At 40.0% G+C, this 26,396-nt stretch overlaps 4 protein-coding genes across 10 annotated transcripts in view; 2 read left to right on the top strand and 2 right to left on the bottom strand.

Annotated features, from left to right (window-relative positions):
* scaper (S-phase cyclin A-associated protein in the ER) overlaps nt 1-15,426 on the bottom strand; it is a 44,551-nt gene extending 29,125 nt beyond the window's left edge. Inside the window, exons 1-19 of one of the 4 annotated variants that reach the window (XM_077595538.1) lie at nt 15,024-15,426; nt 11,018-11,135; nt 10,526-10,602; nt 9,990-10,187; nt 7,879-7,979; nt 7,493-7,609; nt 6,828-6,955; nt 6,478-6,764; nt 5,782-6,132; nt 4,972-5,133; nt 4,827-4,893; nt 4,629-4,746; nt 4,149-4,260; nt 3,658-3,798; nt 3,390-3,545; nt 3,176-3,318; nt 2,680-2,761; nt 2,430-2,582; nt 1,300-1,407 (exon numbers count right to left, since the gene is read on the bottom strand). In XM_077595538.1, coding sequence (XP_077451664.1) covers nt 1,300-1,407; nt 2,430-2,582; nt 2,680-2,761; nt 3,176-3,318; nt 3,390-3,545; nt 3,658-3,798; nt 4,149-4,260; nt 4,629-4,746; nt 4,827-4,893; nt 4,972-5,133; nt 5,782-6,132; nt 6,478-6,764; nt 6,828-6,955; nt 7,493-7,609; nt 7,879-7,979; nt 9,990-10,187; nt 10,526-10,602; nt 11,018-11,135; nt 15,024-15,368 — 2,964 coding nt within the window. In that variant the 5' untranslated portion in view covers nt 15,369-15,426. Of the gene's footprint in view, nt 1-1,299; nt 1,408-2,429; nt 2,583-2,679; nt 2,762-3,175; nt 3,319-3,389; nt 3,546-3,657; nt 3,799-4,148; nt 4,261-4,628; nt 4,747-4,826; nt 4,894-4,971; nt 5,134-5,781; nt 6,133-6,477; nt 6,765-6,827; nt 6,956-7,492; nt 7,610-7,878; nt 7,980-9,989; nt 10,188-10,525; nt 10,603-11,017; nt 11,136-13,445; nt 13,797-15,023 lie in introns of those variants that run through there. The other 3 variants (XM_077595539.1, XM_077595540.1, XM_077595541.1) reach the window with 3 other exon arrangements.
* A 568-nt stretch (nt 15,427-15,994) lies between these two features.
* rcn2 (reticulocalbin 2) lies at nt 15,995-19,157 on the top strand. Of its 4 annotated transcripts, none has more exons than XM_077595546.1 (8): nt 15,995-16,142; nt 16,516-16,662; nt 16,752-16,854; nt 16,930-17,126; nt 17,198-17,311; nt 17,754-17,847; nt 18,013-18,152; nt 18,230-19,157. In XM_077595546.1, exons 2-8 carry the CDS (start codon nt 16,525-16,527, stop codon nt 18,371-18,373), a joined length of 930 nt encoding a protein of 309 aa, XP_077451672.1. In that variant the 5' UTR covers nt 15,995-16,142; nt 16,516-16,524; the 3' UTR covers nt 18,374-19,157. The 4 variants fall into 4 exon arrangements, with proteins under 4 accessions (XP_077451672.1, XP_077451670.1, XP_077451673.1 ...); XM_077595544.1 differs by having other exon boundaries at nt 16,048-16,142; nt 16,506-16,662; XM_077595547.1 differs by lacking the exon at nt 15,995-16,142 and adding an exon at nt 16,157-16,225.
* On the top strand, nt 18,566-24,379 carry pstpip1a (proline-serine-threonine phosphatase interacting protein 1a). Its single transcript, XM_077595543.1, has 15 exons — nt 18,566-18,709; nt 20,432-20,532; nt 20,619-20,693; nt 20,780-20,814; nt 21,170-21,276; nt 21,365-21,427; nt 21,516-21,620; nt 21,692-21,737; nt 21,897-21,976; nt 22,300-22,398; nt 23,402-23,498; nt 23,607-23,691; nt 23,761-23,840; nt 23,958-24,049; nt 24,144-24,379. The coding sequence occupies exons 1-15, from the start codon at nt 18,677-18,679 to the stop codon at nt 24,279-24,281; spliced, it is 1,236 nt and encodes a 411-aa protein (XP_077451669.1). The 5' UTR covers nt 18,566-18,676; the 3' UTR covers nt 24,282-24,379.
* Nucleotides 24,380-24,975: 596 nt separating this feature from the next.
* On the bottom strand, nt 24,976-25,879 carry ch25hl1.2 (cholesterol 25-hydroxylase like 1, tandem duplicate 2). Its single transcript, XM_077597318.1, has one exon. The coding sequence runs from the start codon at nt 25,877-25,879 to the stop codon at nt 25,004-25,006; it is 876 nt and encodes a 291-aa protein (XP_077453444.1). The 3' UTR covers nt 24,976-25,003.
* Between the last annotated feature and the right edge of the window lie 517 nt (nt 25,880-26,396).

The raw sequence follows: 26,396 nt of genomic DNA, 5'->3' as shown, positions 1-26,396 counted from the left end.
CAGTCTTCAGTGGGTTGCATGACATTGTTTGTATCAAACTACATCCTCTGGATGACATTTCAGCAGGGGACAAGTCATAAATCCAAATATGACACTCATGTTTAACTGAAACTACTCTTCGTCACTGTACATAAGCAAATTCCTCGCCGGAAAGGTGTCGGGTGTCAGATTTCAAAACAGCGAGGAGAGCGAGAGAGGGACTTCAGCTGGCAATCTCGATATTTCAGCATGGTTCTCAATTTGGGCTCCATTGAAAGAGCATCAACCAGACTTTCAGGACTTTTTTCTTCCTGTGGGAGGTCACTCTTTTGTAGATGTTTTTGTATGCTAGCTGTCCCTTTGCAGGACATGGTTTCCTGTAGTTACCAAAGTATAATGGTGATGAAAATGTATGGTATCTGTTTGACAAAAGCTGTGTGCCTTAGAAGCATAATAAACCAAGGTATCACATTAGGCAAGCCACCTTTATAATTTATGACTCTATGCAGGGAATCAAGACTACAAAAGAAAGAGCAACATCTTTGCGACCAGTCTGTACAGGAAAATTATTTGGGTCCCCCTCTGCTCACCGGAAGCAGCCATTTTTTTAAAATTGAAAATCTTACATTGCAAGGAGTTATGGTGAGAGTCCACAAAAGAGTGAGCAGTTAAAGTGAGCAGGGAACATGAATTAGTAGAGAACGCATTTTGACTTGAAATAATGTTAGCAGCCCTCATACAATTTTCTAAACATGCTCGATTAGCTTTTACTTGTTGGAAAAGGAAAACATGAAAGTGCCAGCCATGCCGGTAAAATTGCAGTTTTTGAGAAACATGTCTTACTAAAGTTTTAAGGAAAACAATTTCATAATTTACACCTGAAAAGCTTTGAATGAATGAAAGAGTTACTGGGGGAAAAGGTGCTGCGTATAGCACCAACAGTTGTCAGCCTCACAATGAGCCGTGCTGAAAAGCCAATCTCATATTGCAGCCTGAGAGGTTAACTTGCATTAATGGGTTGCAATCGCATAGAAAGCGCACAATGCCCCCCCCCCATCCCACCAAAAAAAAAACAGTGTGATGTCACCCCTCTACTGGAGCACTGAACCCTGACTGTGTACATTTCAAGGCCCATTTGCAATGGCACAAAGCCAGCAGCATAGCCGTAGTGGTGTATGAGGGAGGTGTATAAACAGTAATATCCGTGTCATAAAAGAGAGTCGTCTGTCTCTTTGTCCCCTTACAAGAGTCAACCGACTGGGCGACAATATTAAGGAGAATAATAAACTCGGTGCGTGTCGTACGAAGGGTGATACGCACCACTTCCTCGTCGGAGAGCTCCCGTCCTTGGATGCTACTGCTGTCTCGTACGGCCTGTTGGTGCCTCTTGCCCTTGGTGTGGCTGAACAGGTGCACCTCTGAGGTGATCTGCAAACACAAGCACAGTGGTCAGAGGTCGCCGCTAAGGACACCGTGAGACTGAGAAAGGAAAGGGGTCATCAGTGCCCCACAGGATGCTGGTGAAATGATACACCCCTTTGGTTGTTTTTTGCCAATAGGACATGACCTGCTACTGCTGAACCTCTCAGGGAAAAGCACAAGTATATAAGCGTATAAATAAATGTATTACTTTATTATGCTACCATGTGCGACAATCTTTCATTTTGAGTGAAACTACGCCAACATCTATGAGAACACTAGACTTGCTCGACCTAGACTTAAGTAAAAAATGATTACTCTCATGAGCGTTGTCAACATTATGTGATTTAAGTTTTTTTTTGTTGGTTAAGAATATAGTTAGTAAATAAAGTCAAGAGAGTATTAAAATGTATAGACAATATCTAAAATGAGTGATGATATCTTTTGCCAAAATAGTAAATGGAAAGCATTGAACTGTATAAATAATGCAGGCCTGACAAATGGGAACCTCGTGGAATGCTTCATGACACTTTGTGTCTGAGGTCATTTAATTAAGTGCTTCTTCCTGTGGACCTCTTCCACATCCCTTGTGTCAAATGTTACACCAAGGTCAATCATCAGCTCAACAAAATTCACTCTGAGCAGTGGATGTCAGGCCTTGTCCACACATAGCAGGGTATTTTGTAAAATACAAACTTTCTTCCCTTTGTCAGCCACATGACAATGCATATTGGGCATTAAAAAATCAGGTTATTAAAATCTCCGAGGAGGCAAAATGATCTTTTTTTTTTTTTTTTAAGTCCTCCTATGTGTGCACGGGGCCTTAGCACCACTTTCCAACTCGCCACCCATGTTACACACTAATTTAATATAGACTATTTCTAAAAGCGCAGGAAAAAAATGACTTTCATAATAAATAATAAACTAGGCTTTCTCATTAAGTGGAATATCCCAAACATCCTTAATGAATCCTATAAACGGATCATGATGACAAAAAAATGTCGAAGGGCTTCTAAACATGATGTACACACCACAACAGAGCAGAGTGAGCACTGTTTCTTGCGCTCGTACGGTGTGAGTTTGGGGGCGTAGTCTGTGTTGGCATGTCGACCGCTGCTGAGTTCGGCGGCTTTCTCCTTCCTTTGCTCCATTTGCTCCATGTGCCTGCGGCTGCTCTCGTCATGCTATGGAAAAGCAAACAAGGAGCCAGGGGTCGGCTGAGAAACGGGGCCCTTTCGTGGTGTCTATTAGAGAAGCGAAGTGAGTTCTATATAAATTTACCTTCATTTGAATTTTCTTCTGCAGCTCCTCCATGGCCTCCTGTTGAGCTGCACTAAGAGCAGCCAGGCGTTCTTCTCTGTCTCTGCAGACATTAAAATAGGTTTATTTCAGGGGTGTCAAACCCAGTTTGGTTGGCGGGCCACATTCATGGTGACCAGATCTCATGTGGGCCGGACCATTTTAGATATAAAATGTAGATTTTTTTTAAAATAAATGGATTAAAAGAACTGAATTAAAAGCCCTGAATATTCAGTTTTTTTATAGATCTAAAACAATGTTTATTTTAGCTTTTTTTATATATATTTTTACATTTTACAAAAGGATTTTTGAACTAAAAACACAGACAAAAAGATTAAAAAATTACAATTATTGATTTAAAAGGGGGAAAATCAGGAAATTGAATAAACATCTATACTCTTCATTTTAATTTGATCTTTGGGGGTTGAAAAGGGATGGGACTTAATGTAACCCTACAAAAAGAAAAAAAACGACTAACCTGGCCCTCTCCCGCGCTGCGTCCTCTCTTGCTTTCTCTTTTTCTTGCCGCTGCTGTTCAATACGAGCCTCCTGTTCCTTGCGCCGGATCAGTAGCTCCTCCACACGTGCTTGCCGCTCGGCTTCGAGGGCTCGTTTACGCTCCTGTGTTCCGTAAAAGGGAGTATCCGCTGAAGACATGAAATTGGTAGTAGAACTTAATGTTTTTCCCGTACCTGCACAGCTTCATCTCTGGCCTGCTTCTCCTCCTGTCTTCTCTGCCTGTCCTCCTGGAGCTCATTGAGGCGTTGCTCATATTCATTTAACTTTGCTAGAGCATCGTGTCTCTTGTTCTGAGCTTCAAGAGTATTGATGAAAGCTATTTCATTGACCTGAATAGACAATGGGGCGTAGAATTTATGACAGAGAAATTGTTTGTCACTCACGTCACCATGTAACATTTTTAAATGTGTTCTGAAATCGCTTGTAATTCCTACCACTTACCTTGGCCTCTTCCTCTTGGGCCTTCTTCACAATGGCTTGGAGTTGGAGCTCTCGTTTTAACTCGGCATGCAACAGCTTTTCCTCCATCATCTTCCTCCGTTGCTCCAACAATTCTTCTTTCCATTTCCTCACCTCCTTTTCCTACAGAAAGGTAAAGAGATTACTCTCAATCAAACATATTCAATTCTATTTAATCCATAATCAAAAAATCACCAATGTACATGAACCTGAGAACTATATCGCGGATATGTATAAAAAGGTGAAAGAACTTGAAATTCAAGTCAACGCATTTCCCTGGAAAGCTTCAATTAAAAAAGGTTGAATGCAAAATTACGCAGAGTTCTGTTAAGTGGTTTGAACTTGTAATTTTAAGTGTTATTAAATATGCTTAATAAATGTAAATATTTAAAAGTAGTACGAGGCAGGATTTAACATTTTATGAACATGACATTATCTGTGGATTGCCATTTGATCAGCATGTTTTCACTCACTCTCTCCAGAAGCTTCTGCAGCTTGAACGTCTTTTCCTCTCGCAATTTGTCCCGCAGCTGCTGAGCCTTCAGCTGTTTCTCTTCATGTTTTTTCTTTGACTCTGCAATAGTCCTGTCAGAAATATGAAGATAAATCATTCAACTTTTTGTTACTGTGACTTGACACTGCTTTGAGCTCTGATAAGCCCTGAGGCCCATTGAGGGACTAGATTTGGAAGCTTAACAGTTACCAGCGGGTCAGACACAATAAATCGGCCTTTGACACTGTCTAAACTCTAAAGGGTTAAAACCCTTGTCAAAATAACGTGGAGGGCAAATGAGTAAGTTGATTTGCACTTTTACAAGGCAAATAACATGTGGTTAGACTTTTTTGTGATAAAGTTCATATAAAAACAGTCGTCTGAAATTGACAGTGATAGACAACTAATCAATTTGAACTCGGAGGGCGAACGGTGTTCATTGAAAATATTGAAAAGAAACCTTTTACGTGACGGTGACGACAATTTTTCGTGCATGTGTATCCCGTGTCCAGGAGGTCGAGAGGGCTCTTCCTCCACCATGTCGCCCCATGAGGTATTTTGACGCCATGCCTCCCTCGCTGAGAGAGAAAATGTGGTGTAAAACAGTCCTGAGCAATTCCAAATATTTCGTTTATTGCTGATACATGGAAATCCGTACCATCATAATCTGCCAAAATCTCACTCCACTCCATATTGGGTCCACATCCTCCATTAGCCATACCAGCCTAGATAAATAGAAGAAAACAAAGTTAAGATGAACAACATAAGAGATTCAGGAATTTTAATTTACTCGTTTTTCTAACCGGGTAGTCATTTACGTTATCTGTCTCGAGATCGTTGTTCTCTGCCTGAATCTCTCTGGTCAGCTGCTCCTCTTCTGCGATGGCACTTGCGATAGCTTCCTCATTGGCCTTCTCCAGGCGGTCAGCCAACTCCTCTTTCTTGGCCAGAACTTCTGCCATGGACTGAGGTTGGGCACAAGGTACAGCTGTCATTATATTCAGTATATACAAGTAAAACGCTCAATAGCTACTGTAACTTTAGCCACTCGTATCTGATTGAGATTTGAAGACAGCCATGATAAACCTCACCACGTTGGAAATCACAGGACAATCACAACAATCACAAGTGAGGGAGCATTCCAACATCATGCAGGCCACTTTTACTGTGAGGATGAAGAGATGGTGGAAGGAGCAAACTATGCCTTTTTTATTTTATTTTTTTGTTTACCCTTATTTGACAATAACAAATCACGGCTTTTAGTCTCATTCGATGAATGTATTACTTATTCAACGCATGCAAATATGGTGAGATTGGTTCTTAATATGAAACATGTGCATGTTGCGAGTGGAAAATGATAATATATTTAATGAAATCGTTTTTTCTGTCATTCTAAAAAAAAGATGAACATCTACTGACAGCTATTCTTCACAGTGAATGGTGCTAAAACAACTGTACACACAGCTACCTAGTCTTGTCGCCACATTTGTTCATGGGGCTGCTAAAGATTGACTTTGTTTAGGCGTTGAAGCACCCATGGGACTTTCCAGGACTCCCCTCATACTAACCCGAGGCCCACCCCTCCCTCTGCTCCTCCATCTCTCAGCACTCACAGTGGAAAGCTCTGTAGGGTCCAGCACACTCTCCAGTTTCACCGCTGCCACGGGGGTCTCAGCTTGTCTTGGAGCAGATGTGGCCAGGCCTTGCGACGCGGCCCCTTCAGCCACACTCTCCCCCAAGGCCGATTGTCCGCCGAGCCCATCCGTCTGGGATCGCTCTTGGGATTCGGAGCGGCCCAGAGCAGGGAGTGGGACTGATAAGGTCATGTCTGCTGGTAGGGCTGGAGCTGAACAGAAGGTACTCTCTACGGCTTGCAAAGGGGTGAGCTCTGGTACGGGGCGAGGGGCGTCGTCACGGGGCGCGTTGACAGAATGCCCCGAGTCTTGTGCATTCTCTGCTGGGGGCTGCACCGAGTTACACACACAGGCAGATGCAAGCTCCATTAAAAAACATGCATTAGCAGTAACAAAACACAAATCATGCAGGGAATCTTTCTACTGACATGCTCTCAACACCCATTTCTGATCCAAATTTGATGGAGAGCATTTGGATTTCAAAACCAGAGGATGAATCAAAATGCGTGTTAAGTGTCAATTTCATGGGTGAAAAGTGAATTACATCCACTGAAATCGATCTATTCAGAGTGGTTTCTGAACAACATAGGCCCAAAACAAAAACAAAGTGGTTGGCGAACACGTCTCATATTTCTATGCTCATCATGAGTAATCAATATTTTTCTTTCTTGGTACCTCCACTGTATCCCCGCTTACTGGATGATTAACCTCCTTGGAGTGATCCTGGAGTGGAGGTGCTTTTTTCTCAGAGTCCACCTGGGTTGCGTCCCCATGAATGGGGCATTGAGGACAGATGGGAGGTTCTTCTTGTGCAGGTCCAAGCGACCGACTGTTGGTACTGTCCTGCTTTGGGGCGACATGGTTGGCCAAGACTGGACTGACCTTGGCAATCATGGCGGCAGAGCGGGGTTTGGCTGCACGTCCACGTTGGACAGTCTCCCAACCTTCCGCATCTTTTTTACCTGAAAACATGTTTTGTCCCTTTCTTTCTTGATATTCAGTTAGAGCAGTGAAGATCTACTTACTTGGCTTTTCAACTGGAGGATTCGTCAGTTGAATAGAACTTGGGGCAGATTTACTACACTTGACTCGATCTGCCCAACTAGGGCCTGTTAGGGAGAGGCGGGCTGCAGCCAGGGCAGGAGGAGGGCCACTGGATATATAAATACACATATCAGATGTTGACAAACAAGTTGATAAATACCTAGTGGCTAAATCAATAACAGGTTGGTAAATATTCATTTTTCTTCCATTTCATTTGGTCAGTTCACACTCCAGCGTCAGTCTCAACCAGACATTTAGACATTCCTCATAAGTAAAAAGCCTAGTCGATATCCATTTCCGGCAGCATCCAATCACTAATAAACCACAAATGCTTTACTTTTCATCCACAATTGACCAATAAAAGCAAATACTTACAAACCAACATGAATTAAACATTTTCACCATCAGTGACAGACCAGTTTTCTCAAACTGATTGTAAAGTCTGATGAGATTCAATCCAAGATTTTGACAGAGACATACTAATCCACAAAATTAACATCTAACTCAGAAAACTTTATTGAATCATAATGAAATATGTGAATAAAGGGAGCTAAAATAAATGCTGCGCCTCTAAAAAATAATGCAATGGATGTTAAATAATGAACAATCTGCGCCAAAGGGTGGTATAAAGAGTGGAAGGGCTTACCCAAAATTGAGGGCGCGACGTGCACCAGGGGAGGAAACCATTCTGTCTGCAGAGGTGTTGGGCCCCACGTGACGTCCCGGTGACATCTTACGCAATTCCCAAGCTAAGGAGGTAGGCCTGCATTTTAAAACAATTGGCATTGAGTGGAAAAATAAAAACATGCTGATTTTTAAAAGCACTATGAACATCATTTAACCAATCAAATTAGACTTGCAGTGACTGTGTCTAGAATCTAATAGACTTGGCAAAGGAAGTCAAAGCCATCAATCATTTCTGTTTGCGCCACAAAGTCATTGAGCAGATACCAGCACTTTGAGGTCTCAGTTGCACCTTGGGGGTTGACAGCAAACAAACAGGAAGAGAAAGAGTGCGCCGGACAAAGACACCTGTTTTGGGCATCGGTTTTCTCCAGCTTCTCCTGAAGCTGGATCCAGTCTATGAGAGCTTTGAAATCCCGCACATAGTTGTCCAATATCATCAGGACCTCCTGTAAAAAAAAGCTAAATTACACAAACAAAAGAAAAAAGAAAAACCTGACAAATTACCATATTCATTCATTTTCTTTACCGCTAGGGGTAAACCCTGAATTGGTTGACAGCCAATCGCAGGGCACAAGGAACAAACGTATATAATAAAATAAAAAAGATGAAAAAAATCCTGTCAATATTTTCATGAAAGAAAACACAACAATATTCTTGTCCTAATATTGATCGACTACAATATTTGCTGACTGAGTATTTTATCAATTATGCGGTATTATCTTCAAAAGAAAAGAATACACTGGTGGGTTACACTAAGGAGAGGCCCTATGAATCAGTCTTTAATTGGACAACATCAAGTTACGGGATGTTGACCAACATGGGATGAGACACCTGCTCTGCTCCGCAGCATCATTGCTTTGAACACAATGCTAACATGAAAACAAACAGTTCCGAATATTCATGGAACAAATACCCCAGCCGATTAAAATATCATTTGTTACCGGGGAAGCTCAGGCAAGTTCAAGTGCACAGAACCCTCGGCGGAAGAACAGAGAAACTGCATTCTTGATTCTAATCTACACTTGCGTTTTTCAGATGTCCCAGAGGTGTTGGGCTGCAAGGAGCTGCCCCCCCCACCATGGTCACAACTCACCCTCCCCAAACCCTAATGAAAGCGGACAACTGATAGATGGGGATCATGAAGGGAGTGGTAATTGAGAGTAAAGCTTCACAGTGCTTTTAGTTAATAGACAAGTCAAAGTAGTGAAAGATGTGTCCAGCAGCAGCTCTGATGATTGGAGCTGGTTAACAAAGACCGCCTCTATAGCTCGCCGCTCATTTGGTAATGAAGGCCGGGGTGGTTCTGTGGGTGGACAAAATCCACAGCGAGTGAAGCCATCATAAAGTGGCTTTTAGCATGTTAACAGGCATACTTACCTAAATACAACCCGCCTACAACATTTCATGATGAATGACAACATGTTTAACCTCCGAGAGGCCTTTCCATTAGGCGGGTCAGTAAAAGCCAGTGGTCCATCCGTGCACACTGCACACTAACCAAATGAAAAATTTTTGAGGTTTTTGGGTCTTTATTCTGTACAACAATATGACTTACACTTGATCAATGATCAAATAAGTTTGCCATAAAAACAATTGTTTATTTTTACTGAAATAATGTTGCCTTTTATTGACAAGATGAGAGTTTCAGCAATTATTTCTTTGTTATCCAAGATAAAGGTTTTTATGTTTGTTATGCTAATTAGATGTAATTCGCTCAGCTACACTGAGGGATCATACTTGCCTACGTGCCGTCGAAGCACAAATTCGGGATGACTATCATCTATAAATTACCATGGAGACAAAGTGAGTGAGAGGAGGATTGCAAGAAGCAGTGCCATTGCCATTAGATTGCATTAGTGAATCATGAGGTGATGGAGTAAAACAAATAAATAGCTTGCTACAAGATGTCTGACAATATCATGATCACACCGCATGAATCACAGCTAAAGTCCTGACCAGAGACTATCACCAGAACAATGCTTGGTATAATCCAGCATGGCAGAAAAATCAATATGAGAATTCAACTGCTAATATATATATTTTTTTAAAACATGAAAACTAAATAATTAAATTTAACTAAAAACATATAGGTCCTGGAATAGTACAACGTTCAACGCGAAAAGTGAACAACATTTCAAAGAAAAATCTATTCTAAATTTGAAAGTGGTTCACAGTGTTTCATCAATATTGACGACTCGTACGGTGTTTGTAAGGTTTTGGGGGGGTTTGTAAGGGGAATCATAATCATTTATAAGGGCAGTTATCGGCAGAGGTTGACAGGTATGTAAGACTCTCAGCAGTGAGGGACAAAAAACAGAACTCAGAAGAATGTGGCCTGTCTGTGTCAGTGTCTCCCTCTAGTGTTTGCACTATTAAAAAGATGATTATCCACCGAGGCCTAGAGTTGGCATTATAATTAGTATGTGTAATTACTATTATGAGTATTATGAACTGACCTTGCATTCTACAACACTTTGATCCGATTCGCAGGTGACGTAGATCTCATCCACCGCACGCCGTAGGTTATCAAACAGGAAGGCCCAGTAGCGCGCTCTTAAGTCCACTTTGCGAGGTTGCCGGGCTTTGGTGGGGCTCTTCTCGGTCGTCTTATCCAACAGGACACCGGCTGCACTTTTACTTTCCACAGAAGGATTCTGTAAAAAAAATCGTTCCATTTCCAGTCCAAAAAAGACAATGACTTAATAATGACCGTCTTAACTGTGTTGAGAAATGTAATAAATGACTTGAATATATATATTTTTTACATCATTCTAGTACATTTTAATTTTGACTAAAATGTCTTTATTTGAGTTGTAAAAATTAGTCACATCAATGGGTAGGTAGGGTGGTAAAATTACTTTTTTGATTTTTTTTTAATACAACAAAAACCTGGAATTTGACGAGGGTGTGCAGAGTTTGTAAATTGGATGTCATAAGCCAAGTAAAAATTAGTCAATGGTGTCCTCTGGTGGCAATGTATGAAAACACTGACCTGCTTCTTGTTTCTTTGTGGCCCAGAATGAGTCCTCGGAGCCCTCGCGCTGCCAATGGAGTGACTTTTAGACTTTGCTAAAAAGGAAAAACGGAAACGATCTTTATGAAATGACACTATCACAACACACTTATTTATTATTGTCATGGGTTCGTTTTTTCCACAAAAGTTGAGAATTTTGATTTAGAGAATCACTGCAGTTGCTCAGCAACTGCCCTTTGTCACCATTACACCAATTGTTGTAATTCTCAAAGATGTACAATTCCTTTAACTTCAAGATACCACAAACATATTCTAATTATATTAAACGTGAAAACAATAAGTAGGCTATAAATATACTAAATGGCAGCCAGGTAGTGTGGGAGGTTTATGAGTGGGAGCTGACAAAGTAGCTCCTTGTGTGAATAATACAGAACTGTCTTTGTACAAATAACACAGTGTTAAGGTAGTCTCATAATGCAAAAATATATATTTTGCTTGAGAAGCACTGACCTTCATCCTCTTTACTCTCCAGTGGAACACTCCATGCAATCAGGTTCCTAGCAGCTCGGCCCTCTTCAGCGACGATCTTACGTACTTTATCATGACTGTTGGAGCGCTGAAAAGATGCCTGCAGGGGAATGCAGAATATCAATATTTTACCTTGTACCACTTAGACTACTAAGAAAAAATGAGGGTTTCATTACATTAACCATGATGAAAATCTAATTGCAACATAAAAGGAAACTCATAACTTTTGCCTCAAACAATGCTTTGATACTATAAAACCAATATTGCATTACCAAACCGATGTAAACCGTCCAAGAGGTAGACAACTTACGGCAACTTAGCTGATGCCAATTTCAACTCTAAAAATGGCAATTAACTTGCGGTGGCATGCCTCCCAAACAAGTATAGATTCCTAAATGTCTCATAATTCCAGAGAAATGATGAGCACAGCTGAAGAGCACGCATCCCTTCTACTTGCTATTCTGAAGTGCAAAATTGGATTAACTTTGAGACAAAGAAAATGGGCTTAAATATGTGTATTCATACCTAGAATAAACCTACCAGGTGTCATTCTGGTTAGTCCATGAATAACAGAGTAATGGCAATTTTAGTTAGGTTCCTCATCAAGAACAAAATGAGTGAGACCATCATCCCTCCTTCCCTTAAAATTGTGCAGTTGGATTAATTTCTTTGTTTAACCATAATGCCATATATTGACTCGAAACTGTCAATCTGCCAGTTACATCACACTGCAACATTCAAACTGTTATCCAATGCTAAGAGGCTGAAAGAAAACATGCCTTAGGAAAATAAAAAAATACTCTCTTCCAGTTAAAACTATCCATCTATTTAAGCCGGATTACTGAGTTGAAGCCTTTGTGGGAGAATTTCGGGTGTGATCTGAGATTTAAATATAAATGAATAAGTTTTGAATATCAATAGAATTGATTTTAAAGCAACTTTTGTTTTTAAATGCAGGTCTTAAATACTGTATGTGTATGATGTATTTGCATGCATGTAATACAATGTCATGCAAGTACAGTATGATAAAGTGTAGTTCTACAGATAATGAACTGGATTCCATTAGTCATATTGAAAGAAGTGATTGGTGTGTGTAGCTTTGCTTTTGGCACTCTGGAGTAAGGGTATTGTTGCTATGGTTACCCAATTAATACAGTGCTAAAATGTGCTGTACTAAAGCATTGCCTGCACATGAGAATGTTGCACAAATGACGAATTTCAAAGACAGGAGATGTCAGCATTTAAAACTACAAGCTGTCAGGTCCAAATATGTTTCACTTCACGCCATAGGGCTTCTCAACTTCATTATGTCACACTGTACCAATGATGCAACATACTAGCGAAAGCTGGAGTCAAATGAACCACAGACACAAGACAGTAAGCAGTATGAAAAAGCACCACAGGCTTGAGTCAACTAATTTTGCTCCCAACATGCATCATGCCTGACCTACACATTGAGTATGCATCAGTGACTATGAAAGCTGAAGGCTAGTGAAATACTGTATCTCAGTCATAATAATTGTCTTTTGCACCACAAGACCAAACTATCAAAAAAGATGGATGTGGAATCTATAAGCATCCCTTTTTGACATAGAATAAACATTTATTAAGCAATTAAAGGAAACAGGGCAATAAAGAGAACTCAAAGTGCTCTGTTCTTAAGTAGACTGCTTGATTCTAGCATTCAAAGCCAGTCTTCCATTCAATGAGTTCCCGATCTCAGTTTAATGGCCTCTACCTCCTATTCAATGAGTTCCCGATCTCAGTTTAATGGCCTCTACCTCCTCTACATTATTTAATAACAGATCTGATGCCAGCAGAGTTGAATACGATCACCGAGTCCTGTTTTGTGTTGTTTTCTTTTCAAATTTCACCGGAAAACAAGGCATTTTTTCTGCTCGCAACTTATTGGATCGAAGGCATGTCGCTGGCTGTCAGCTAGAAATGCTACGCAACAGAGGTTTTGCAAAAAGCCACTCAACAATGGTGCTGTGTGTTCTAAATGCAAAATTCCAAGACACTTTTAAAGATGAGGAAATATGGATATCACATTATGCAAAGCCAACATGCACAGTGCACAGTGGTCCTGATACTAGTCCCCAAGCGAGATTCCCAGCTGACCTACTTTTGGTGTGCAAAATTCTTCATGTCAAGTGGCCTGTGCACTTATTCTCTCAAATGAGAAGAACAAAGATAAGATAACATTTGTTCCTTGAATCACCCTAATTAGCAAAGACCCTCAATATGCTGAACCACACTGTGAAGGACACAGACTCCTTTGCTGTGCACTGGAAATGAATCATTTTCTAAGCTGATTACAGAGCAAGTGTAAAGTTTCACTTACAGCTCGAGCAAGAGAGAAAACAGGAGCAAGTCCATTTACGAGATGAGCAAAACACGAAATACATACGGAATAGAACAGCGCAGAAGCTGCTTCTTGGTCCTCTTCCAGCGCTGACATACTGTTGCTTCCCACTTCAGGCAGCCAGTTACGGGCACTTGGAACTAAAGGCCGTGACCATCTGACAGGAAGACTAAAATAGACTCCCAGTGCTCGGTCCACAATGTCATAGCAACCTGCCCTGCGAGTTCAACTCTTCTTAGAAGACCAAATTGTCGCCCCTCTGCGGAGTTAGCCGCGAAGTCTCTGGCTGCTGCTGTCCATCAGCTCAACATTGCAAGGCGCTTGTTGGTGCATTTGGAGCTTCTGCGCTCTACATCGGAGCTAACTCTCTCTTTCTCGCATTGCACTCGCCTTCTGCCATGACTCTGCGCAGTCATGCACACAGCCCCCCCAACCTGTACTGCCAGTGATGAGACTGTAGCTGCGGGCGAAGGGACAGCGTGCGCATTTACCCACGAATATGTATTAGCAACGCAAAAGTGACGTGCACAGTGTGCTTGGAGTCTGCATATGATGGATGAATCATAGTCAGGTCCACAAATATTGTACTGACGTAGTTCTAATCATATTAGCTTTTAAATGCAATAAATAAGATGTTTTTGACTTGAAATTGATGATACTTGCATCTAAATAATTGCAACCGTTTGTATGCTCTCCATTAGATTCTCATCTGTCCTACAAGAAAGGCATAGGCACTAGCCACAACAATGATATTGTTTTACAAAGACTGATATTATGAGATACAGTTAGAACTTTGAATAAGAATAAAACAGCTCAAAATTATTGATGAACTTACCACGTTACAAACTGCTATAGAAATCACTGATGAACTTACCACGTTACAAACTGCTATAGAAAACACTGCAAGTTAACTGTTTCGTTTTATACTGCCATTTATTATTAATTAAATAATCATTTATAAAGACATTGCAACTAACCTAACAATTCAAGGGGAATAAAAGTGTACCACACTTTCAAAAGAGCAAAACCATCCATCCCAAACCAACGCAGTATAGTTCAGCTCATCACAACAAATGATATGCTTGTGGCAATATTAAATTTAACTCATTTGAAACAGGAAGGTAAGTAACACTGCAGTAATAAGACAAAAAGTAGCACAAAAAATGTACATGCAAGACACCTGGATATATGAAACATTAAGAAAATGTGTTTTTATATTATTCAGGGTGTTACTATGGCATTTGTCTAAATCATATATTTCTGAAATACACAATTTAATAGCTTTTCAAGTGATTTGTTACCTTTCATAACAGATCTAATAAAAGCACTTGGTTTGTTATTGTGTTCCAAATACGACCCAATCCACAACCCTAAAATCAATTTGATATTTACAGTTTTAAAAGTGTTTCACTGTTAGCATTTTAAAGGAAGCAGGCTGTCCTTTGACCTATTGATGCAAAAGTATTGAGACGAGAGCTATAAACGCCACACCCACCAAAAAGGTGAGGGCACAAATCCCAAGTGGGTTTGAATTGATTGTGGCTGCTAGCTAGCAATTATCCAAGTACGTGACAAATCAATCCTCTAATTCGATTTAAAAAGAAAAAATAACGTGACGGCTACCTTGAGAGCATTAATAGACGTGTTTTTGTTTTTGCCTCCTCCATGTGAGGAACCAGAGCTGTTGCTGCCAGACCTCTCCCTCCCGTCCCCTCCGTGCCCGACTCGAGGTCCGAGACGGTGCTGACCGGCGCCGCGCCTTCGTCCATCATGGCGGCTGTCTTTGTTCATCGATGCACGCTTTTCAACAATCCGTCGGTAAAAAAAAATGGCAGCTAAAGACGAAGTTGTCCCGTTGTCAAAGTGGCTGGTACACCATGTTACATGACAGCGAGGCTTAGCTCCTACAAAAACGGAAGTCCGTTGACGATGCGATGCTTGAGGTAGACGCCAATGTTGTCCAATCATTTTACCCCACCAAATAATTGACTGACGTATTAGCCAATGGAGTGCAGGATCATTCGGGTCAGAGGGCGGGATTTAATTGCGAGGGGCGGGATGACACATCTCTACCATGGCAACCATAGATATTGAGTGGGTATTTGCAATAGGACCCAGTTGATGTACCTTCAAAATAAAGGTAAATTACGATGCTGCAACGTTCCTAATAGACGAATTTATAGAAATACTAACAGATTTCATTTTGATTCTGCATATTCTTCAAAACTACACAGCAGTCTACAGTACTTGACATCAAAATTGTATTTGTGTCAAATCAATGTATTGAGGACCGCAGTATTAATTTAGTTGACTGGGTATCACTAAATCAATCATACTTACAAAGATCTCCATCTTTACAGTCGTGTTTAAAAACTTTTCTCAAATAACGTTGAAATTAAAACGTTTACATGCGAGTTTTGTCAGGACCATTAATAATTTAGACTGGAAGATACTTCGTTGTTTTAAAAAATGTTTAAGATTTGAAACGTCCGTTTGTGACTACGTCATGACCTGTGATACGACGCTTCGGTGTTTTTGAAGTCTATTATGTTTTTAACGACATTTTACCTTGAGTCATTGTTCAAACATCCAGGTGACCCGTCGTTTACGACAATGTTAAAAGACTTGTCACGCTCATTTTGTTTCATTTACATTTAAATTATTGTGAAATCTTTAACCGGAAATACAACCCTCTGGCGTCGTCTCCTTTTGCTCCTGACGCCCAATGTGGATACTTTGACGGTAACTACAAATATATTAAGCTGATGTTGTCTCCATTACACATTTGAACGTTGATTTTTTTGTTGATTTCGTATTTAATTTCTGTAAGTGTTGACTAAAGTGTTTCATTTTATCGGTTCTACGTTGTTGTATATATTGTTGTTTATCTTTCTCATACAACTCAGACTAAAGTAGTTTACTCTCCAGATCAATAGACCTAATGAAGATTCTATTTCTTATTTAAAGATGATAGCCTATCAAATCACTAAATCCTGCTTTATACACCATCAACTGTTTATGATTACGTTAAAATGGTGACAAGTGTATATTACAGTGTTCTAGCATGAGCAAAGGATTAATAAATAATACAGACTTGTAATGCAGATTTCTGTAGTTTTCCAAGATGGTCCCTCCTGTTTTGATGGTCGTGGTCTTCTTGGCCCTTCACTTTGTGGTGGTTCTAAGCTCTCCTGAACATGAAGTTCATTTTGGACACCATCAAAACTCTGAGCATGACATTAATGTCCTGCTAGGAGAGAAGGTGGCGAATAACAATTGCTATTTTTTTCATCCATTTTACATTAGTTTGATTTCCTTAACTGTATTTGCTCTTCTCTGATGGCTTTGTAGGACACAGAAGAGTTACAGAAGCTAAGTCCAGAAGAGCAGAGGAGTAAGATGATGGAAATTGTAAAGAAGATTGACAAAAATGTTGACAAACATCTGAGTGCAGGTTAGATTGTGGGAAAACTGTCTTGGAAAAAAAAGGTAAAGGTGAACAATTAATTGATGTATTTTCCCCTCATAGAGGAGATTGCACTATGGATTCAGCATGTCTACAGAAAATATGCCCTGGAAGACGCACAGGAGCGTTTCGACGAATTTGACACCGACAAAGACGGCGTCGTGTCATGGGACGAGTACAACATGGTTGCCCATAACCAGCTCTTCAGCTTAGACGAAAGCACCGTTTTGGATGATCCGGAGCAAGAGTCTCTGCGTCACGTATGTGCGGCGACTTCCTCGCCGCAGAGTCGCAAATTCAAACAGTGACGCTTCCTCTTATTTCCCGTCAGCTTCTCCTGAAGGAGAGGAGGCGCTTCAATTTCGCCGACCTGGACGGGACGCCTGGCCTCAATGGAACGGAATTCCTGGCCTTCACACACCCGTCTGAAGTGGATCACATGGCTGTAAGATCATTGTCCCGTTGTATCTGGATATGATATTTGATAGCAGATATATCCATACTCACCTCATTTCAGTTTATTGTCATTTAGTTTCTGCACAGAGTTGTGTTAATTATATGTATATATTTTTTTACATATTTTTTTTTTTTTTTTAAATCAAGCTAACATTTGAGTATGCACATAATTACCCCTAAATATTATTCTAATTGGTGACATTTGTAGGGAGGGAAATTTTTCACTTTATGTGATATTAGTATTACTAATGTAGAATATTTTTCCGATAAAAACATGGAAATATTTTTTGTACTTTGGAAAATAGTATGTTATGCATGTTATTGCATTGACGTCCTTATGCTTCCGAACATGTAAGTGTTATACTAGTCCCATTCCAAAAACATGCATTTTCTGGTAATTGATGTCTTATTGCTTCATCATTTTATCATAGGATTTTACCATTGAGGATGTGCTGAGCGACTACGATTTGGATCACGACGGAATGATCAGTCTCAAGGAATTTATTGGTGACCTTGGACATGAAGGTGAATACTGTTATTTTCGTAGTTTTCTGCTGTTTGGACACCCCTGGTTTAGGTGTTAGGGTACGTGAGAAAATCTTTCTAATGTTGTGTTGGTATTTTATATAAGTTTACCTGTAAATTCTTCTCTATGAGTCCAATTGCAAATTCCCTCACTGTGTTTTAAAGAGGACAGCCCATCACAGTGGGAGCTTGAAGAGACTGTGCGTTTCAAAGATCTCTACGATCAAGACAAGGATGGAATGCTAAATCGGGATGAGCAACTCCGCTGGATAGCGCCAAACAGTTACGGCGCAGCTAGGGAAGAGGTAAGATGCAAGTTGGATGGCAAATTTTGTATAGTCTACACTTAATTTATGACAAAGTGTTCATTTATTCTCTTCAGGCTCTTCACCTCATCAAGGAGATGGACCAAGATGGAGACAAGCAAATCTCAGAAGCTGAAGTTTTGAAAAACCAAGAAATGTTTATGAACAGTGAAGTGACTGACTATGGCAGACATCTGCACTTGTCACATGACGAATTATAACTTATAAATTATAACAACAAAATTCATTTGCATTCATTTTGTTGAACTCATTGTAACACCGCAAGCACTGAGGAATTTTTGGAGAAGTGCAATGTTCACTGACAGGTTATTGCAGGCATGAGAAAAGGCAAAGTGGCAGTCCACTAGTGTTCGCTGATCACTGCGACTCTTCCTCTTTTCAAACAAACGAGCAGAGGTATCGTGCGACAACGCATTTCCTGGACCGTTTCGCTTGTGTCAAGAAGCCGCTTGCCTGTCTAAACCACTGCCATTGAAACGGTTTCTGCGCAGGGGAAAAAACTTATGATGGAGTTAGAATTTAAGGATGCCTTTTGGGTGAGCTTCAGCTAATAATAATCTTGATTTTTGTATTTTGTTCTTATGTTTTGGTGAAAGGATCCTGTTGAGTGTCGAGCACGAGAGATAAGTGACTCGCAATTTCTTTTGAGTGTGATGACTCACTCTGTGTTGTTTGAATTAACAATAGCCATTTATAAAATGCACAAAGAGAATTCCAAGAGACCTGCAGTTTCAAATTGAAATACTAAAGTGTTGCTTATTTCAATTAAGCCAATCTATTTGTACTATTAACAATAGTTCCAAGAAGATATCTCAGTACCTGAAATTCAACGACAGCTGTGCCCTTGGTTAAATTTTGCATTCTTTGTCAAGGCTACGTCAATTATTTCTGTTAAATGTACTGGGTTCAAGACTGAACATTGTAGCTGAACTTTTGCAAAATGTCTTTGTCCTCCATGTAATGAATAAAATGTGTATATTTTTACATGGTGAGTTACATTGTCAAACAGACCTGTCAGGGTCCCTAGTCTATTAAATACATTACCAGGAAATAAACCGTTAAATGGATGATCATGCAATATTGCGACAATAGCACATGTTCTAAAGTAAAATTCAAATAAAGAAAAAAAAGCCTTAAATGTATAAAGTAATATAGAAATATAAGTATTATTGTGTTTGTGTTATTCCAGATGTCAACTCCTATAGCCCTCTAAAAATCTTAGAATATTTCATAAATTGTATTGTAAGCAGGAAGTTGCATCATTGAAATGAATAGTCGACCACGGGATGACCGTAAGGAAGTTAATACGTATAAGATTTTTTTTAATGTATTTGAAGATTTTTTATCGCAGGAATAAAACTGCATCACTCCTGTTAGTGATGTCCTGATATACATTTTGACAGCCAATGTTTTCAAGGTATCGTTTCAAGATATCTTTTTAAATGGTATATTTTCAAGATATCTTTTTAAATGGTATATTTTCAAGATATCTTTTTAAATGGTATATTTTCAAGATATCTTTTTAAATGGTATATTTTCAAGATATCTTTTTAAATGGTATATTTTCAAGATATCTTTTTAAATGGTATATTTTCAAGATATATTTTTAAATGGTATATTTTCAAGATATCTTTTTAAATGGTATATTTTCAAGCTATCTTTTAAATGGTATATTTTCAAGATATCTTTTTAAATGGTATATTTTCAAGATATATTTTTAAATGGTATATTTTCAAGATATCTTTTTAAATGGAATATTTTCAAGATATCTTTTTAAATGGTATATTTTCAAGATTGGATTGGATAACTTTATTCATCCCGTATTCGGGAAGTGATTAGACAGAACAACAAAGCAAAAGCACAAAGTACAAAGCAAATCAAAGTTTAAATGGTATATTTTCAAGATATCTTTTTAAATGGTATATTGTCAAGATATCTTTTTAAATGGTATATTTTCAAGATATCTTTTTAAATGGTATATTTTCAAGATATCTTTTTAAATGGTATATTTTCAAGATATCTTTTTAAATTGTATATCTTCAAGATATCTTTTTAAATGGTATATTTTCAAGATATCTTTTTAAATGGTATATTTTCAAGATATCTTGGGCTGGTTGAACACTGTAAATTGCCACTAGGTATGATTGTGATTGGTTGTTTGTCTCCTTGTTCCCTGCGATTGGCAGGGTGTCCCCTGCATGGTGCCCGTAGTTAACTGGGATAGGCCAACTGTTCAATTGTTGTCATTTGTCTTCTAGGGAGGGAATTTCATTAGTAACGCTGGTTATGAGGCCATCATCCAGAGACTGAACGATGGTCGGCGGACATGCAAAGACATGGAGGAGTTATTGAAAATGAGGTGATCCTGATTATACAGTTGGCAAAAAGGCAATGACATTGAGTGATGCCACACTAACTGCATTGTGGTTTTCATGTTTGGTGTAGAGCGTCCGCTGAAGAGAAATACGGAAGAGAACTCATCACCATCTCACGCAAGGTTGGGGGTTTCTATGAGATCAGGTGGGTGTTTGTGGGTTTGCATCACAGGAGAATGCATTGAAACATTGACGACGTCACATCATCAAGACTTGCATTTGTTTCCACAGCATGCTGAGAATGTCCATTGATGAAATGAAATCACGTAAGGATAATAAAGTGCTGCCTGGAGATGCAAGTTTAAATCAGATATCAAAGCGCTATCGGCTCTTCTAAAAACCAGTAATGTGTTTAAAATAGAAGAGAACTTATCAGTAAAACAGATGACATTCGGGAGTTCGAAGCAACTATGTTTGATTTTTCTTTCAGTCTTTGCCACGCTCCTCCACTGAACATTTTACGCTCTTTTTTCAAGTTTATGCCTTCAAGTCAGAACCGTCAGAATTTTCAAAAACCCATAAATTGAGTCACTTGAATCTCAAAGCACAACTAAATATTGACTGGCTTTTTTTCTTCTTTTTTTCGCATCTATTCTTTGACACTTTTTTTTCTTCTTCCAGAAATGGAAATGATAGGCAACTTACACATCCAGCTGTCTGATGTTTTAAAGGAAGAGGCGAAAAAGATTGAGCTGTTCCGAGAAAAGCAGAAAGATCAGAGAAAAAAAGTACAACCTATTCTCTTGCTGAATCATTTTCAAGAAATGCTCGGCCATTTGCCATTCAAATCTCATTTATTTTCTCTTTTCTCCTTAGCTTGAACTTGTCATGGAGAAGGTCCAAAAGAGCAAAATTTCCTTCTACAAAAAAACGATAGACGTAAGATCCATACGTCCTGACGTCTGAGGAACTCTTGTCACTGAGTTTTGTTTGTGATGGCTATGGTTTTTATTGTATTTCACCTCAGTCTGAAAAAACCTACGAGCAACGCTGCAGGGACGCGGACGAGGCTGAACAAACAGTGGACAAAATGAGCAGCGCTTCCACAGCCACACCCAAACAGATGGAGAAGGTAAAAATATATTGATGAATAAATATGTTATTTTCTTTTCTCTTCAAAATGGTCATACATTTTTCCCCCAGCTGAGCAACAGAGCCAAACAGTGCAAAGAAGCTGCTGTTGAAGCTGGTAAGGACTAATTGTACTGCATATCTTACTTCCTTTTTATTGAGGATGTCACAACTAGATCTATCCTAAGTCAATGTTGTTTGACATACCATAACATCTATTTTGTGTTGGAAAAAAAAAAGTAAAAAGAAAATTCATGTGTTTTCCGTTTCCCAATAGAGAAACAGTACATATCCACCATTGAGCAGCTGGATCAAATCCGTCAAGAATGGGAATTAACACACAGTAACAGTTGTGAGGTAACTCGGGTTACATCATCAATAGAGGAATGTACAATCTGTTATAAAAAAAGTACAATTGGAAAGAGTGGCAGTACCCGTTGCTGTTCTTTCTCAATGAGGATGTGCAACACTTCCTATAATCAGACAATAAAGTGAGTGACTAACCTGAAAATGTCCTACCATATGAAAACTTTGTTCTTTTTAAATGCAAGGTCGATTGGAAGTGACACAATATAATAAGAGGAAGGTATCATTTTACCCTGATGTTGCAGGTCTTGCAAGGCAATGTTTCAATGCCTCCTAAGCCCTAAAAAAATCTGATTCCCCGTGTTGTCCTACAGACGTTTCAGCAGCAGGAAGAAGAGCGCCTGAAAGCCCTGAGGAACAGCTTGTGGGTCCATTGTAACCATTTATCAATGCAGTGTGTGAAGGACGATGAGGTAAGTCATCATACATGTAGAGCAGGGGTCTCAAAAGTCTCATTTCTGGGAACCCGTTGGAAATAGTCTTGATGAGTCTGAGCACCATCAAGAATTTCCCAAAGAGGGAGTGATGATCCTAATTAAGTTGCGGTGCGCCATTGGCTCGTGATCTCCATACTTTAGCGATGGCGGTTCCTCATTCATGTGAGGTTAAAACCCTCATTTTAACAATTTAGAGTCCTCCAACCCGTGACCGGACGTTTGGTCGCCGGACTTTTGGTCGCCGGACGTTTGGTCGCCCGGACCCAAACAACCGGCGACCAAACGTCCGGCGACCAAAAGTCAGACGACCAAAAGTCCGGCGACAAAACAAGGTAAAACAACACGGTCTACGCATCAGTAAAAGCCAACAATGGCCCTGAGCAGTTTCACTGAGCGGACATGTGAGTGTATAAAAGTTTGTATGTACATGAGTTGTCCGCTTAGGAAGGGACGTCAGTCAGGGTCTTAACAAGTTCTCCAACAAAACACAATAAAAGTATGGGAAATTTGGAGCTTTTCTTTAGCCTAATAATTAATAGAGCATTAAGTATGACAAAATAGTAATTCGCAGTTTGTATTTAGGGAATTTGAGCAACAATTTTAAATGGTAATTATCAATAACCTTCTGGGCGACCAAACGTCCGGCGACCAAAAGTCCGGCGACCAAACGGCCGAATACCCTCCAACCAGCATACTGTGCATGTTTTTGGAGTGTGGGAGAAAACCAGAGTACCCGGAGAAAACCCAAGCTAGCTCGGGGAGAACACGCAAACTCCATACAGGAAGGTCGGGACCTAAGATCGAACCCTTGATTTCTGAAGTGTGAGACCGACGCACTAACCACTCGCACAATGACAATTATTATTTGTCAAATAAGGGGGCAAGATATATTTTCCAGGAACTTCTACACCCCTTATGCAGTGTAATCCATCTTTTATTCTGAAAACTAACTAGAATTGATCATGTCTGCTGCTTTCAGTGTTACGAGGGTGTGAGGGGAACACTCGAGAAGTGCGACATCATCACAGACATGAACTGCTTTGTGGAAATTAAAGGCACAGGAATTACTCGTCCAGGTACACGCCCCTCCTGATTTGAATAGGAGCCAGGAGAAAATTTTCATGTTAGACACATGCTCATTGTGTGGACCAAGATCATTTTCAATGATACTTTCTCTCTTCTAGCTCCCATCGAATACCAAAATTACTATGAGAAGGATTCTACAGCGGTCAGAAATGGAGGCGTGGGTCTGGGTGGTGTCATGAAAAGGTCAGAGTAACACATTAGTTTCAATATCCTCACATAAGCGGTGACTGTACTTAAATTGTACTGTTGTAGGTTTTCAAATCTTCTTCAGGGGAACTCTTGGAGTAGTTACACTATTAGCAATCAGAAAGTTCCAGTTCCACAAAGTCCAGGTAAGACACTACTCACTTAATGTCCAATTCTTTTTAGCTTAAAAAAGCTGGGAATCAACTCCACACAAATGTTTTTGGTTGGATTAGTTACTGATTGATTACTATGCAACTCCACAGATACAAGTGAAGATCCTTACACCGACATCATACCAATACATCAATCGCAGCTAAGCATGCAGTACAAGGCAGTGTACGATTATGTAGCCCAGGTTTGTTTTTGGCCCTAATTTCACCGAATGGATTGATTTATTTCATTTAATTGCTTTCCAAAAAGATGTTAAAAGTTGTTTGTATTACCTTTAGAGAGAGGATGAGCTCTCCATGTCAGCTGGGGACACTGTACTTGTCGTGAATCAGGGTGAAGATGGCTGGTGGACGGTACAGAAGTATGGCCAAACGGGGTTGGTTCCAGGCTCTTACCTTGACAAAGAAGGAGTTTGAATGAGAACAGTGGGAAATAGAAAAGACTTGCCAGTACTTATTTGTGAATAATGTATCTTTATATATCTGAAATGAAATAAAACCTTATATGAATTGTCTTTTAAATGAGATATTTACATACCGGGATGCAATGTTCCCTCTAATTTTTTGTTTGTCTGGGCAGAAAGACAACCTCCCTGAGCACACCGAGTACCGGTGTGAGCAACATCATCATTGCTCGCTATGGGCACACACCAGTATCACACCTACCATAAGCAGGTGCATGTCTACTACACATAAATGATTTAGTAATAATAAAATGTAATGATTAATATCTATGAATGGGCGGCCCGACGGATGAGTGGTTCGCGCGTCGTCCTCACGGCAAAAAAAAAAAAGGGATTTTATTTTGTGCGCTCCATATGATTTGCTGTGCGCAGAGAAGACGAGTAGTGCTCAATTGCGCACGCGCGCAGCTTAGAGGGAACATCCCGGCGGGATGTTGCACATGAACATATGATACATCAAAAATGTCTTAATTGACCCAACAAATGCATCAAGTCAACATGCCGAGTACGATCTCATTCAGACACCATCGATTCATCTTTTGTTCTCATTTTTAATTGATATTTTAGAATGAATGTCAGAAAAGCATTCCAATATATTAACACCATTCTCAAATCCAATTGTTACAGAACAATATCTCTTGGGAAAAACAACACAAATAGCCTCGTTGGCTGCCATTAATGGCGATAGACGTCCTGTCCATTCGACTTCCAATTCAAATGGACTGGACATTTGCTTGCAGTCACAAAGCTGAACTCCGCATGGGTGCCAAATATTTTGTCCCAGTGGCTGAAATGCGGGGCAAAGTTGGTGTTAGGTTTCTGATGGTGCACATCATGTTTCGCGGGTCCTCCGTACAGGCCGAACGGTATCATCCGCGACATGGACCAGGGGAAGTCGTAACCGCAGTGGGCCTCTATAGAAACATAGACGTGCAACACCATGAAGGTCCACGTGGTTAGCAGGTGGCATCTCAGGAGCAAGGGGTTCAAGGTGGTCCAAAAGCCCACAGTGAGCAGCTCCCAGCCGCCCAGACATTGAGTGGCCAGAGCAAAGGGCGAGGAGTACTTATGATGGATTGCATGGAAGGTGACATACAACCAAGGTATCTTGTGATGTAGCACATGCCAGATGTAGTACTGTAGGTCAAAGAGTAGCAGGTTGCCCAAGACTCCAAACATCAGCTCCTGGAACGAGGGAGCCTGCTCGGGTAGCTCTACAGGCGGCCTCCACATCCATTGAGCCACTGACGCCGGGAGAACCAGAAAAAGGTGATTGTAAAGAGTGACACCCGCACAGTGCAGCAGCATGGATGCTGTGGGCCTCCGTTTTGGCTGTATCTTCAATTTCTGCACCCATGGCCAGCTGTCTCCCGCCATGTCGCACGCGAGAAAAGGAAGACAGAAGATGAAGTAGGACGAAACGGTGAGAATAATGGGGAAGAGGGATGAGCGAAGACAATCTCTGTAGTCCGTTCTCAGTTTGTCCCAAAGAGGCTGAAGGAAAACACTGTTTTCTCCCCACAAATCCCATATTGTGGATGTTGAAGCCATAATGGAGAGAAGCCTTGATCCGAACTCGAAGAAGAGATGTCAGCCCACAAGTGGCTGCTTTTGCTCAGTGTCCACTATCAAGTGACAGCCAAGTGCAGAAATTATTCATATACTTGGGGAGTGAGTTTGCATCTCTATAGTGCCAAAGACAGGTGTTACCACGTATTTTGTTTCAGAAGTTACATTACAAAAGAGAAAAATACAGTACATAATTATTAATTTAATTTACTAAATTAATAGTAAATAAGTATGTGTTTTTTAAAAATATTTTATTACTTTGATGATTTTAAAAGTGTGGAATATTACCTAAAAATACAATCAAAATAACCTAATGGTGTCATTTAGAAAAGTACATTTTTTGTTTATGAAATACATTCTTATACATACTTCGTTTTACATGCTTACATTTGCGCACAGATTTTTATGCTTTATTTTATTACTTTGATGATTTTAAAAGTGTGGAATATTACCTAAAAAAACGATCAAAATAACCTAATGGTGTCATTTAGAAAAGTAC

The sequence above is a fragment of the Stigmatopora argus genome, chromosome 3 (assembly GCF_051989625.1).
Source record: "Stigmatopora argus isolate UIUO_Sarg chromosome 3, RoL_Sarg_1.0, whole genome shotgun sequence".
Taxonomy (NCBI): domain Eukaryota; kingdom Metazoa; phylum Chordata; class Actinopteri; order Syngnathiformes; family Syngnathidae; genus Stigmatopora; species Stigmatopora argus.
This window is presented reverse-complemented; position numbering and strand designations above follow the sequence as displayed.